Below are 15,182 nucleotides of genomic sequence, written 5' to 3' on the forward strand. Positions count from 1 at the left end.
TCTAATCAGTTCAAACCAAGCATCTCTAACCTGAAGTAAGCACCAATCCTGAGCTTGTGACTACATAGAATTGGAATTCCCCCGCATCCCCTACCCTAACCATTATAAAAACCCTGCTTGATTTCTACTCAGGGTCTCTCCTGCTCAGCTGCTGCGTCAGGTGGATGGGTTTAAACTCGTCAATAAAAAGACTCTTTGCCTTTGCATTCGGATGGGTCTCTTGGTGGTCTTTGGGGGACTCTGGGTACAACAGGATTCCTGGAGCTTCTAGTTGGTCTGCGTTGCTCCGAATCCAGTTCCTCATCCTTCGGCCATTCTCTGTCTATAGGGATCTATTTCTTTGCCTGAAGATCACTTGTTAAGTATTGGCTTTAGGGTCAGGAGCTATGGGGAACCGAATGGGAAGAGTGGTTTCAGCTCTGTTGCTGGTTTCATTTTCTTCTTGATGGAAGGCCACCAAGGAACCAGAGGGAGTACTTGGCCTTGCCACCAGCACCAGGGAAGTCGCTGCTCCAAAGTCCAAGTCACGGTAAAAACAGAAAACCTGTGGGGACAATTAGAAACTGTGACAATGGCCAAAGTTGTTTTTGTTTGGTGACATCTGCTGCTCAAATCCCTTTACAGAGGAAGACATAAATAACATTTACCCCTCTTCCCGAAGTCCCAACCACAAGCAAGGTGTGGTTCCAATGGAGTTCATTCTGGGAGGCTGGGGAGCTTCTTAGGCTTACAGACAGGGGTGGGTGAGGGATCATGGGCAGGAGGATGGCTGGACTCAAGCCACACGAGGAGGAAGGTTTGCTGCACGTAGGGTGGATGATGACTCCTCCATGACCATGTAGATGGAGCCTCCTCCCCAGTCCTTCCTCATTCATGAAATCTAACTCTCCCCGAAGCCAAGTGCACTGAGGGCAGAATTATGTACAAGAGCTTTCGAAGAAGGGATGGCTATTTGAGTTAGGGTCCCAAAACCCTCTCCTCTGGGGAAGGCAGTCATGAGTCAGCAAGCCCAGCTGTGATGATCGGTTGTAGGTGGGCACAGATGATCCGGAAAAAGACAGCAGTTTGGCTCAGAGGTGTGGACACAAAAAACACAAATCTCAACTCAAAGGGGATAAGAAATAGTTTTATTCTGGAGCCAAATACGAGTGACCATGGCCCAGAAACAGATTTAGGTTACATCACATTCCGTGCATTGATTTGGAAGCAGTTGCGTGAAGTTTTTATAGTAATAGAACAAAGGAAGTCATAAATCAAGGTGCTTTTCAAATGCATTGGTGTAACGCTTGAGTGGGTGGTTACGGCACCGTGGAGAAATCTCTGCTGTAAGCCTGGGATGCGGTTTGATGACTCACAACCTTTTGGCTGGTGGGAAATTAAAGTGTTGTTAATAGACTCCCAAAGGTTTTATCTGTAATTGGGAGGTTAGGTTCTAACATAGAGGAGAGCCAGGAATGGCTATGTGGTGGGCTAAAAATAGCCCAAGATGAATTACAATTAGTCTCTGGACTTACAACATTCTACAGTTATTGAGGTTCTCGCAGATACAGCTTCTGTCCAGGAATTCTCATCTACAGGAGACAGCCCTGTACAAAAGCAATCACTGGGTTATCTTAAAACAAGTTTTAAATCCTCAGCTAAGAAAATAAAACAAAACAAACCCCAAACTTCCCAAGCACCCATAAACAATGCTGACCTAGTTTCTAGAGAAAGAAACATGATGTTTAATATGGGCTATTGTGAGAGCCAAAGTTACATTTTAGGTTTTAATTACTATGCCTAAGAGATCCACAAACAAAAATGTCTCTGATCTGCAAGCCCCTTGCCCAAGGACAGATAGTTCCTGAAATGCTGGATGCTATTGTTTATGGGCGATAACAAGCCACATGTTTTCACTCCCCTAAACAAGTTTGTTTGACTCAGCTGCACTGATGTGCTTGATCACGTACAGGTGGGAGGTTCAGAGGATGGAGGTACATCAGGAGGTATGCTTGCCCCTGATTGGACCTGATGGGAAATGCAATGAGTTATGGGTTTTCTTTTTTAAGCCATTACAAACTGTGATTCTGGGGCTTTTCCCCCAGGAACCTAGGTATGGACCTGGCCAGAGCCCATCCACCTGGCCAGTGTTTAATTAAAGATTGCCTCAAGTTTGGCTTTAAACTGTGGTCTTATTCTCCATTGGTGGGATTAACACTCTGAATCACAGTGCCAGTGTTTATCTTCATTTCCTGTGTATCCTGACACTTTTCTCTCTTTTCCTTTTGTGAAACTAAGGGTCAAGACAGTGCCCCCCACACAGGGTCTCTGTGAAGCCCAGATGAGGTGTAGCACGCAGTCCTTCATCACAGTATCTTTGGAGGAGCACGAGCAACTGGTCCTTTAGTACCTAATGTTCTCTGAATTAAACCAGCTCTCACCTCCATGGAACCAAAAGGGGATAAGAGACAGTTTATTCTTGAGTCAAATTTGAGTAACCGCCGGGCGGTGGTGGCGCACGCCTTTAATCCCAGCACTTGGGAGGCAGAGGCAGGCAGATCTCTGTGAGTTCAAGGCCAGCCTGGTCTCCAAAGCGAGTTCCAGGAAAGGCACAAAGCTACACAGAGAAACCCTGTCTCGAAAAACAAAAAAACAAAACAAAACAAAACAAAAAAAAAAATTGAGTAACCACATCCCAGGATTGCCCCAGAGGATGTTTCATAAATGTGGTTACATGCTATTTTTTTTTTTTTTTATTAATCAAAGAACACATTGGTGGGGCTAGTAGACAGGTGGGGTACAGTCATATCTTCTAGACTGGTAAAACTATTCTGCTAAGAATACATTCTAAGGTTTTGATGGTCCTAAGACTGTTAGGTGGGACCGAAGGGTGGGCAATGGAGGCTTCGAAGGAACTACAAATAGGTCAAGGTAATTTAGCTCTGAGTGCAACATTCTAACTCCCCCCAATCATTAAGTTTCAATTGGCCAGTCAGCCTTGTAGAATCCTCAACACTGGGCGGCTTGTATTTCCCCGGAGAACTGATTTAGAAAGGGCGTTACTATGTCTAGGTGTCAGGGAAAGGGTTGCCTTCAAAGAAGTTTGTGATTTTAACCAGATACAATGATACTTTTCAAATTTCATCTCATTTCTTCTTTAATGTTTTCTAAGGGTATTAAGTATCATTTTGGTGAAGCTGTTCCTTGCACAGAATTCCATTTTGCTCTCTACAATCAAAATACTAATAGGAGAGACTAAATAAATGGAGATAGGAAAACATTGTGTTCAATATATCTTAGTAGATGTCTGTTAATAAACTATGATTGGAGTAACTGTATCTAAAGTAAAATGCAAAGTCTGCCCTCTGCTAGAAAATATTTATACAACTTCTGAAAAAGGCCAGGATTTCAAATTCCATCATTTTAGAGGTAAACTGTAGACTCTTCAGGAAGACCCCTCACACAATGCTTCATGCCCTCCAGCACTTCTCTGACAGAAAAACGCTGCAAAGAAAGTATCCATGCTGACTCTTCCCTTCATTTGTCTACCACACGTCATCCCATCAGTCTCGCTGTTCCCTAAGCTCACTGGTCATCTTTTCAAACCATTTGATGCCAGGGACCCCACTCTCAAATTCCGTATCTGCATCAGATAGGCGTCTTTTTACACCCCCATCCCCGCTAAGAAGCTGGACTTCTCAGCCTACACTTCCCTGGAGGAACTCAGCTAATATGACTTAAATAGCACCCCTTTACTGTGATGGTTAATGTCAATTTGACAGGATCTAGAGTCATCTAGGAGACAGGCCTCGGGGTGCGCCTGTGAGGGATTATCTAGGGAGAGCCACCTTAACCATGAATGGTCCATTTGAGGGGATGGGGTCTTGGACTACATAGAAAGGAGAAAGCTAGCTGAGGACCCACAGCATCATTCTCCGATTCCTGATTGTGGACACAGTGTGTCCATGTGCCTCAAATGTATGGTGCCAAGACTTCCCTGCTATGGACTGCATACCTGACCTGCTATAGACTGCATACCTGACCTGCTATGGACTGCATACCTGACTTGCTATGGACTGCACACCTGACCTTGAGCCAGAACAAACCCTCTGCCCCTTGTGTTGCTTTCTTTTAGGTATTTAATGGCAGAAACCAGACAATTCACATATCTACCAATAATCCTCAAACTTACAGCGGCACTTCTTCCTTGAGCGGCAGACATACACACCTTTTGATCCATCCTGTGGAAACATCTCATTTAACTTTCCCAACAAAACTTTTCATTTCTCCCACTTCACTAAACCTGTTCTTTCCATTGCTCTGATTAAGTCAAGTCAGAAGCAAGAGGTTATTGTCAGGTAGGGCTGTAACTGCTAGGTTGGCTGTCAAAGATCCATGGATTTATCCAGAAGGGGAGCAATGAACACATTATTTCCACAAGCCAACCAAAGGGGCATGGAGTCATCATTCTCAGGGATGCTCTTAAGATGTCACTGAGCAAGACAAAAAGACAGCCAACAGATTGGGAAAAGATCTTCACCAACCCCACATCTGACAGAGGATTGATCTCCACAATATATAAAGAACTCAAGAAACTAGACATCAAAGCACTGAACAGTCCAATTAAAAAATGGGCTAAAGAGCTAAACAGAGAATTCACAAAACAAGAACTACAAATGGCTGAAAGACATTTAAAGAAATGCTCAACATCCTTAATCATCAGAGAAATGCAAATCAAAACGACTCTGAGATACCACCTTACACCTGTTAGAATGGCTAAGATCAAAAACACCAATGACAACCAATGTTGGAGAGGATGTGGAGCAAAGGGAACACTCCTCCACTGTTGGTGGGAATGTAAACTTGTACAACCACTGTGGAAATCAGTATGGCGGTTTCTCAGAAAATTAGGAATCAAACTACCTCAAGACCCAGCCATCCCACTCTTGGGCATATACCCAAAGAATGCTGATACATACCATAAAGATACATGCTCAGCTATGTTCATAGCAGCACTATTTGTAATAGCCAGAACCTGAAAACAACCTAGATGCCCATCAACGGAAGAATGGATGAAAAAAATGTGGTACATATACACAATGGAGTACTACTCAGCAGAGAAAAACAATGAAAGCATGAAATTTGCAGGCAAATGGATGGAACTAGAAAATATCATCCTGAGTGAGGTAACCCAAACCCAGAAAGACAGTTATGGTATGTACTCACTCATTGGTGGATTCTAGATATAAAATGAACAATCAGACCACAACCCATAGAACCATAGAGGCTATATATATATAGCATGGAGGTCCGTAGGACGACTGTGGCATATAATAAATTTCAGTTTTACTCAATTATTGAAAAAAAAATAGCCAAATGAATGGAAACACATGAACTATGAACCAAAGACTGAGGGGCTCCCAGCTGGATCAGGCCCTCTGAATAGGTGAGACAGTTGATTGGCTTGATCAGTTTGGGAGGCATTTAGGCAGTGGGACCAAGTCCTGTGCTCATTCCACGAGTTGGCTGTTTGAAACCAGGAACTTATGCAGGGACACTTGGCTCAGTCTGGGAGGAAGGGACTGGACCTCCCTGGACTGAGTCTACCAAGTCGATCACAGTCCTCGGGGGAGGACTTGTCCTGGAGGAGATGGGAATGGAGGGTGGGCTGGGGGTAAGGGGAGGGCGTGGGAGGGGGGAGAATAGGGGAACCCATGGCTGATATGTAGAACTGAATGGTATTGTAAAATAAAAAATATATATCACACACACACACACACACACAAAAAAAAAAAAAAAAAAAAAAGATGTCACTGAGCCAAGGAGGCCAAACCACAGGTGGCAGAAGCAGAACCAGAGTAGTCTATGTGTATGTTGTCGAGGAGCCAACTGTGAACAGGGGCCATCAAGTTTTGTGGATGTCTCTGTATCTGAAAGGGTGACATCAGTTCTAGGCTTCACTGGAGTGACGGAGTTGGATGAGCACTGTCTCCTGGCAGAGAGACAGATGATAAATGGCCTGACAGTTCCTCTAAGGACTGACTACTTTCCCTCATCCCAGGAGAGATCCCAAGGCTTTCTGCCAAGATCTGCATCAGTGTTGCATCCTTTCTGCCTGTGTGGACTGTACACACGGAGCAGAGGATCTGATTCAGCCCTTGCTTTTATCCCCATGTTCAACCCAATGGGAAGCCCTCGTGATTTCCCCTCTAGAATCGGCTCTTACCCTCTATGGCCATCGTGAACTTAAGCCACACCCCAGCCCGCCGGGAGTGTTATGTCTGTGCTTGCCCTTCTTGTGACCTCTTCCCTATTTACCAACTTTCAGAAATGCAAATCTGGTCACTCTATGTCAGGAACATTCTATCACACATCGAAAAGAGTTTTTCCTCTTTTGTTCTTAACAATGGCCTGTAACGCTTCCGTGAATCGGCCCCACTCTCCTATCATCTCCTACAACTTTTCCCCTTACTCACGGGACTTCAGCCCCTGAGTCTTTATCTTCTCAAAACATTTCTTTTCCTGCTTCATGAACTTTGCACATACTCTTCTCCTTGCCTACAACATTCTTTACCTGGCTCTCCCTCCTGCTCAGTTAAGACACCGAACAAATGTCTCCTCCAACAAGAAGTCCCCTGACCTGTGGAAAGATCTCCCTAGGCCTTGCTACCTTGCCCTATCACTTTATTTCCTAACTGGTTTGTGACTTTAACATGTTTGTGGCGGTGTGACGAAGAATGGCTTACATCGGCTCACATACTTGAATACCTGGTCCCCAGTTGGTGGAACTGTATGCAGCCTTGGAGGATGTATGTCACTAGGGATGGGTTTTGAAGTTGTCAAAACCCAGGCAATGTCTCAGCACTCTCTCTGCCTCATGCATGTGGATCAAATGTGAGCTCTCAGCCACTGCTTCAATGCCATGCCTGCCTGCCGCCATGCTTCCTGCCATGATGGACACGGACTCTAACCCCCTGGACCTGTGAGCGCCCAATACACTTTATCTAAGTTACTTTATGGTCTCTTCACAGTGACAGAAAAGTAACAAAGACAGAAGTTGCTACCAGGGAGAGGGGTATTGCTATGACAAGGCTGACCATGCTTTTGGGAGGAATGTGGAGGGAGGACTTTGTATCAGGAAAGTGGTTGGATGCTGTAAATGAGGCCATCCTAGCAGGAGCTTGAAAACTGCTGAGAGCAGCATGGACTACAGCGGTTTCAGAGGCGACAACATCAGCAACTGGGCTAGAGGCAGCTCCTGGAGTATTGTGGCAAACAACGGGACTGGTTTTCACCCTTGTCCTGAAGAGTTTGGACTAATTTTGTTGGCACAGGAGACAAGATAGTCTAATATCGACTGTTGTGTGGTTATCAGTGATCACCCTTACGAAGGTCTACAGTGAAAAGGATCCAAGCTGGACAAAAGGACACACAACATGGAGTTTGAGGAGAAAAAGAGCACCAGAAAGTTTAATGCTGAAGCCATGTCTTGTGATTAAAGAGATAGAAGTTTAAAGAATGGTCTGGTATGAGATGGAATAGTGGGAGTGGTACACTTGGGGCAAGGCCCTACCCAGCTGTGCTTGCCACTTACAAAAGGAAGTGCCTAATGAACCTTCTACAACAAAGAAAAGCTTATTCAATAAAGGAAAGTACCAATAAACCAGAGCTGATTCAAATGTAATTTAAGGAGGGGGCAGGTTCTATTCCTAGGGGGCAGCCAAACTTGGCAACACTGGCCATATGGTTCTAGCTTTAGCTGTAAGGACATGGGAGTAAAGGGATTGTGGGATCTCCAGTTGAGGAAAGCCTGAGGCCAGGTGTGGCAGGGGAGTCCCTGCATGGAAACCGTCGCGCGAAGATGTGAAAATGAAGCCTAGATTGTGTTGGAGACCCCAGGCTGTTGCATACGTCAGAGCCCTGGGATGTCTGCCAAGGAGAGCTGTACAGAGGGAGCAGAGCCAGCCCTGGAAAGAGAAGCGTGTCGCAGTCAGCAAAGCTGGAGGGGTGGGTCCATGTAAGCCCGCTGGCACTGGACACAGAGCTACAGGAGCGGGGGTTTGTTCTACTTGGTTTGTTTGCTTTGGTCCACTGTTTCCTCACTTTGCCACCATCCCTCCCTTTGGAATGGTAATGTATACTCTGCGCCACTGCATATTGGAAGTATGTAATTCGCTTTGCCATCTTACAAGGAGTTACCGTTAAGAGATTGCCTGAGCCTCAGATGAGACTGGACTCTGAAACTATGTTGAGACCATGAAAGCCACGAAACTGGACTAAATGCATTTCATAAGTATGGTATGGCCACGGGCCCCTGGGGAAGTAGAATTTGACGGCTTGAACGAGAATGGGTCCCACAGGCTCAGACATCTGGATGCTCTTTGCACAGCTGGTGTCACGGGGAGTAGGTGTGCTTTGAGGTTTCAAGTGCCCATGTCATTTCTCAGTTAGCTCTCCGCCTTGTGCTTGTGGATCAGATGTGAGCTCTCGGCTGCTGCTCCAGTACCAGCCTCGCTGCCTGCTGCCATGCTCCCTGCCATGATGGTCACAGACTGACTAACCCTTCAGAACCGTAAGCTCTCAGCAGACCCTTGGGCACAGTGTTTTGTTTGGCAGGAGGAAAGTCACTAAGACAATGTTCATCAACGGCTCTCATCAGAACAGTAAGTCAGAGAGCAGAGACCCTCAGACTCTACCATACCCAATGTTTGCCAAACAGATATTATTCTTAGCATTTTATAAACATAAAGCAAAAAAACAAAAACAAAACAAAACAAAAAAACAAAAACAAAACAACCCATTAGGATTCTTCTTGGTAATTAAAGCATATTTTTACATGTAGTTCCAGTCTTTTTATCTTCATATCTGGTTTAAGAAAATAAATATATGCCAAGAGTCACACTACCTGTTATAAAGTAATACCAGCAATATGCAAATATCATTAAATGTAAAAATGTTTATTCACAATCCTTGAGAAGTTACCATTCCTTCAGAAAATTCTTTATGAACAAAAAGCCAAAAATTACAACAATAGCTTATGCCAAACCCAAAATATACATCTGATGTAATATAAACCTTAAAAAGCATTAACACAGGCAATGTGAATATAGAGTACTTTTAAATTATTTCCATGGCACAGCTACAATTTAAATTTTAAGACAGATATAAATAATAGCATAACCTAATGTATATTTACATATCAAAGTATATTTATTTCTATGAGATTAAAAATGACAAAACCACGGATGTCATTGTACAGCAGTTCAAATATTGAAAGGGCCACATCATTTTTCACGTACAGCGAGAACTTAACTACCTCTACCTGGACCTTCCTGTTCTGTTGAGAGCATGCACCATCACTGCCGAAGAGAAGGAAACAGAGGGAGACAGAATACAGTGTGCTTGCCAAAGTGACTCAGTCCTCAGCCCAACCAAGGACTGCAGTTCGGGAGCATTTCACAGCCCTGGTCCCTTACGTGGATTCACACAGGTCGTCAATATACCGACACATTAGTTCCATCCCACAAAGCACCTTGTACTACAAGGCAAAGTAAAGGGCAATACAATCAATGGACCTTTCATAGCAGAAAGGATTTTTATTTACTTTGAAATACCCGTATTTTAATGTTTTCTTAAATCATTCACAGAATACATTCTGTGTAAAATCTTTCAAAGATCATTCACTGGAAATATAGAATTTAAAAAGTGAAAAGTAAAAACTTAAGATCTCAATTTAAAGTCAACATAGTGGCATGTAAAAGGAAGTAAAAAATTTAAATTTACATTGTTAGGTATTATTTTTGAATTTTTACCAACTCCAAGTGCCCAAACTCTGGAAGCTTCTTTAATCCTATTGCCTTTTATTCAGATTGAGTGAACATTGCATTAGGATATGTGTATGTGACAGGTGTGCAAAGAAACCCACACATCAGCATGCTGAAGGAAATCATCAACGGAAACGCTGCTGGAAAAGGGACCAGCCTTCCAAATGAATCCAACCATGCCTCCTCAGGCTGCCTTTACATCTGCTGAGAATTAACCAAAAATACTTTCAGATTTTCATTTCTATAATAAAATAGGCTTAGTAAAGCAAAGTAAAACAGTACAGTTTAAGATGCAGAACTTGACCAGGGTGAACAAGAACGCCATGAGTGTTTGATAGGTCAGATCACCGAGTCAGTCCTGGGACAGAGAAGGCAGACATTGAGACTCACTGCCAATGCTCAGCTGTCTCTCCACTCCTAAGAAAACAAGCACTTGTCACGTGGTTCCTATGCTGCCTTACAAAGAGGCTCAGCATCCATCTCTACATTCTAGTTAATGTTTAACATTTGGTAAATGAGGTCACACAACTTCATCCTACCGGATCTGTTGATCCGCGTCAGACTGCTTGATGGCGGAATCTGACAGTTCTAACACAGGATTCACAAACCCAGAGTACTCAGAATTGCCGTTATCATCCGTCTCGGCACTGACGAAGTCGTTCTCCCACTCCAGGCCGTTGGAATCATCCGAGGCGGACGTGGGGTGGCTGCCCTTCGTGCTGCTGTACTTCAGCGCTGCCCGAAGGATGTCCTCTTCTGTCTTGGAGCGCTCTCTCATTGGCAGCATCCTATTCATTCCTAGCATTTCAAGAACATTGAAAGAAATCTCACTAAAAAAAGCTGCATTAGAAGACTTGCCAGCTAAGCCAGGGGCCGTGACGTACACCTCAGTACCCAGGAGGCAGAGGCAGGTAGATAGGAGTTTGAGGCCAGCCTGGTCTCTAAAGTGAGTTCCAGGACAGCCAGAGCCAAAAACCAACCATCTAACCAACTAACCAACTAACCAACTAACCAACCAACCAACCAACCAACCCATCCACCCAGACTTGTCAGCTGAATAATAGGACTGTTCTTGTTTGACTCTGATTTGTGAATTAACCTATGGAGCCAGGCCTGTGGAAGCTTTCTTAAGAATCTAGGGTGTGATATCTACACATCACTTGTCTTTGATAAAAACGCCACACTGATCACCTGATAAGATCTCTGAAGGGCCACAAATCAAACACAACAGAGACGGTGAGTCCATTGCTCTGCCTCTCATAAGGCCACTGAGTATCTTTGCCAAGGCCTTTTCCCACCCAATGACTGCTGCATTTCCTGGAGAAAGGCGAAGATTGCCCTGCCGTGATGACACAGGCTTTTCCTGGACCACCCAGGTCCCTGCTAACACTGGTGCACTTCCAGCACATTAACCACCCCTGGGAAGTTACGTAGAGCACCAGCATCCACTCCATTTCAGAGTGAAGGAGACTGCAGCAGAGAGGTACATGTCCACAAGGTCACACAGCTCTCTGCATGCTGGCCAGTCTCTACTGCTGAGCTACGTCCTAGCCAAGGCTGAGTTTTAGTGTACCCAGTCTGGCTCCAAAGTCTGCTCTCATACTTTGATTCTTTACTACAATAGAGTGTAGATGTTTCATAGTTCTAGATTTAATTCTGAATACAAATTGCTAGTAACATGAATCTGAAAAATACTAAAGCAGGTGGAGGCGAGAAAGGACAGACATTTCTACATCCTAATCGACACTGGGAAAAGAACTAAAACCTAGGGTGGGCAAAGAGTCTATAAGGAGCAGGAGACACAATCGACTTTATTTTGCGACCTTAAGGAATCAGACCTCACAGTAAAGAAGGGAAGGCGTTTTAAATCTCTACCACTGCTGTCTGTCACTCCTGCAAAAACCCACAAAGACTCACTCAATAGAGCAAGTTGTTATACTAGATGAGCCCATTACAAACAGTGAGCTAGGGTTGGGGAGACTCTCAGCTGGTAAACTGCTTGTCCCACAAATGAAGAGAACCTCAGCACCCATGCAGAAGGCCAAGCAGCCTAGCAGAATCAGTGAGCCCCAGTCCTAGAGACCATCTCAAAAAACAAGATGGACAGCTCTCGAGGACACCTGAGGCTGACCCTGCCTCCACACACACACACACACAATGTGCATATAGACAGACACACATCTACATCCACAAAAAAACCTCTGTGGGCTGAGAACTCCTATGACTACAGATTTGTACCTTGGATTCAAATCTCTCTAAAGGAAGCTGCAATTGTGTATTGACCAAAAAGAAGGTTTTCAGTGGACTCTTTCCTCTGCCTACCCTCATTGAACAATTTTGCCAATAAGCTGAGTAATGACCAGGAAAATCTTATCTATGAATATGATTAGCACATGTAGACAACAGAGTAATTACAAACAAACTGGTACCTGGGATCCAAAACCTACAGGACTGATGATGGGGGCGTCACTGGAAAGATTTAACAAGCTAATGCAGCCTGTCATAATGCTATTCCAGCTCTGCCTGCCGGTCTTTTAATTGACAAAACAAACTAGCATGATTAAAGGGTATCTAAGATCCATTCCATCACAATATTCGAGGAACTGCATAAAGCTTACTATTTTTCTTTGAGTTCTATATTCTGTAATTCTTTCTTACATTGCCTATTTTTTAACATGAAGATGAAAAACTGGGTCTCACTTAATGAAGTTGTGTTGAAAACAAGTAAATACTTTAGCTAAAATTCTGAGCATGTGTATGCACCATTTCCTATATTAGGTGTTTTATACATTTAATGTCTACATAGTCATTTCCCCCTAATATTTATTTTTTATTGTTTCTTTTCTGTCTTCTGAGGATCAAACCCAGGTCCTTGCACATGCTAGGCAAATACTCTACCTTTGAGCCACATTACCTTCCTTAGACAAATATTTTATTGTTTAGTAATACATTAGCACTTATATAAAACATGGAAAAGTATCCTTTATTCTTCCTTTTTGAGGATGAACAATCATGGCTTAGAGATTAAATAATCTATGTAAGGTACTAGGGCTTGGATGACTAACTGGATAAAATTCAAATTTATATCTGAACAATAGCTTGTGTTCTACAAAAAACCCTCAAGAATTAAATTGCTTGCTTACAGTGAATCAGACATTAACTGACTTCTGACTTTGAACTGCTCAGAAAGAGGCAGTAATCCTTCATGTGCAAAACTTCCTGAGTTAGGTTAGAAACACTTTTGTTTTGTTTTTCAAGACAGGGTTTCTCTGCTTAGTTTTGGTGCCTGTCCTGGACCTCACTCTGTAAACCAGGCTGGCTTCAGACTCACAGAGATCCATCTGGCTCTGCTGGGATTAAAGTGCTGGGATTAAAGGCGTGCGCCACTGCCGAAACACTTTTAAAAAAAGAGTTAACATTTGCTTTCTACATCCCAGGAAACATTAAGACTTGAGTAATTTTCTGGACAGTTATTAGGAGATGACAACTGGTGACAAAGCAACAGTCACGGGCCTGCAAAACGGCTGAGCTGGTAAGGGCTGCTGCCAAGCGGGATGGTCCGAGCTCGGCCCTAGGCCCACGTGGCGGGAGGAGAGAGCTAACTCCCCCCCAAGTTGTTCTCTGACCCCCATCCCATGTCGGGGGTGCACATGTGCTGTGGAATAATCTTTCTGTACACAGTGCAGATGTGTCACTCTGACTGGTTTAATAAAAAGCTGAATGGAAAAAAGCTAGGCAGGATTTCCAGGCAGAGAGGACACTGGGAAGAAAGGAGACACCAGGAGACACCGAGGAAGCAGCACAGGCAATACAGAGTAAAGGTAACTGAGCCACATAAAAGAAGGTAGATGAAAAGATATGGGTTAATTTAAGTTATGAGAGCTAGTTAGAAACAAGCCTAAGCTAACAGCCAGGCTTTCATAATTAATAAGAAGTCTCCATGTCATGATTTGGGAGCTGGCTGAGAAAGACTCAGTACACATGTGTATACTCATACGCGCGCGCGCACACACACACACACACACACACACACACACACACACACACACACCCCACATATAATAAATATAAGAAACAAGTAACAGTAATTGTCAGCCAGATATTGTAGCTCATGCCTTGAAGCCCAGTACCCAGCAGGCAGAGGTAGGAGGGTCTTTATGAGTTCAGGCCAGCTTGGTCTACAGTGACTTTCTAGTCAGCTAATACTACACAGTGAGACTCCATTAAAAAAAAAAGTCTGATTATGATTTTTATGGGCTTGAACACACTCAATTTAAATACCACGAAACTCAAGTCAGAAAACATCTGGCCCAGCAAGGCCCAGTGACTCCGAGGGACGCTGAGGTAACAGACCTTCTTCATCCTCCCACTCCAGGTCCAAGGAGGTGCTGTCGTCATTCCCGCTCGTTGACTTGGTTTTGGTCATCAAGTCACAGCTGCTTTCGGTATTTGGTGTCAACACTGTGGCGTCAGACGAGAGTCCTAGAACACACATCAAATGAACACACTGTCACCTGTGCCCCGACCACAGCAGCCACCTTTCTTCCTTTCTTTGGTTTTCTTTTCTTGGTAACGACTGTCTCTCTAAATCTTACTGTTCCTCCAAACTCCCACAAATACAATGTGGCAAAAAGTAAATTGAAATTGTTCAGAGAATATTTTAAAAGACTTACTACTACTTCGGAAAACTTCGTACTGTGACTTTATGTTTCTCAAACAAGATTCAAAGTCGTCTTCTGGCCCTGCACTGTAATAAAAGTGAATTTAAAAGATGCTTTTGTAATAGATGCAGCAGAATGAATACTTATGTGAGCAATGGTATGTCTGGCTTCAAGCCTCTTCCCCAAAGTTGTAACTGCTGTACAATCAGAATACTCTGGTGAAAACAGGTCTGAATTTGTTCAATGCTACATGAAACTGGAAACAGACTGTGAAGGCAGTCCTCAAAGCAGATTTATAAGTAACTTTACAGTAACAACAAGCATGCTCTTAAGTAAGAAAAATAAACAACTAAGGTTACTACCAGTTTACCTGAAGGAATCCGGTTACCACATCCCTTTCTACATGAAGATGTTACTCTTTCAATTGCATTGAAGTCAATTTGAATAAACGATCACTTACAGCTTAAAAAATGTTCTCAGTATTCACTAAGACAGTGTCTTAGAGGAAGGTATATATGAAAAAAAAAATATATATATATAATGTGTGTATGTGCATATATACATATAAATTTTCAGAGGTGTTTTACACACACATGAGAGGGGGCTAAGGACTGAACCCAGGGCCTTGAGCACGTGACTGCATTTAGAAACATCTGGAGGAGAACAGTGTTCGTCTGTGTGGAAATGGCACTCTCTGCCGCAATCAGGAGAAAACGCA

At 43.6% G+C, this 15,182-nt stretch overlaps 1 protein-coding gene across 2 annotated transcripts in view; it reads right to left on the bottom strand.

Annotated features, from left to right (window-relative positions):
* Nucleotides 1-8,920: 8,920 nt before the first annotated feature.
* Nucleotides 8,921-15,182, bottom strand: part of Ap1ar (adaptor related protein complex 1 associated regulatory protein) — a 32,519-nt gene continuing 26,257 nt past the window's right edge. For both annotated transcript variants that reach the window (XM_006970395.4, XM_006970396.4), the window contains 3 exons: nt 14,477-14,550; nt 14,157-14,285; nt 8,921-10,601 (listed from right to left, as the gene is read on the bottom strand). In XM_006970395.4, the coding sequence (XP_006970457.1) occupies nt 10,339-10,601; nt 14,157-14,285; nt 14,477-14,550 (466 nt within the window). In that variant the 3' untranslated portion in view covers nt 8,921-10,338. The remainder of the gene's footprint in view (nt 10,602-14,156; nt 14,286-14,476; nt 14,551-15,182) is intronic.

The sequence above is a fragment of the Peromyscus maniculatus genome, chromosome 6 (assembly GCF_049852395.1).
Source record: "Peromyscus maniculatus bairdii isolate BWxNUB_F1_BW_parent chromosome 6, HU_Pman_BW_mat_3.1, whole genome shotgun sequence".
Taxonomy (NCBI): domain Eukaryota; kingdom Metazoa; phylum Chordata; class Mammalia; order Rodentia; family Cricetidae; genus Peromyscus; species Peromyscus maniculatus.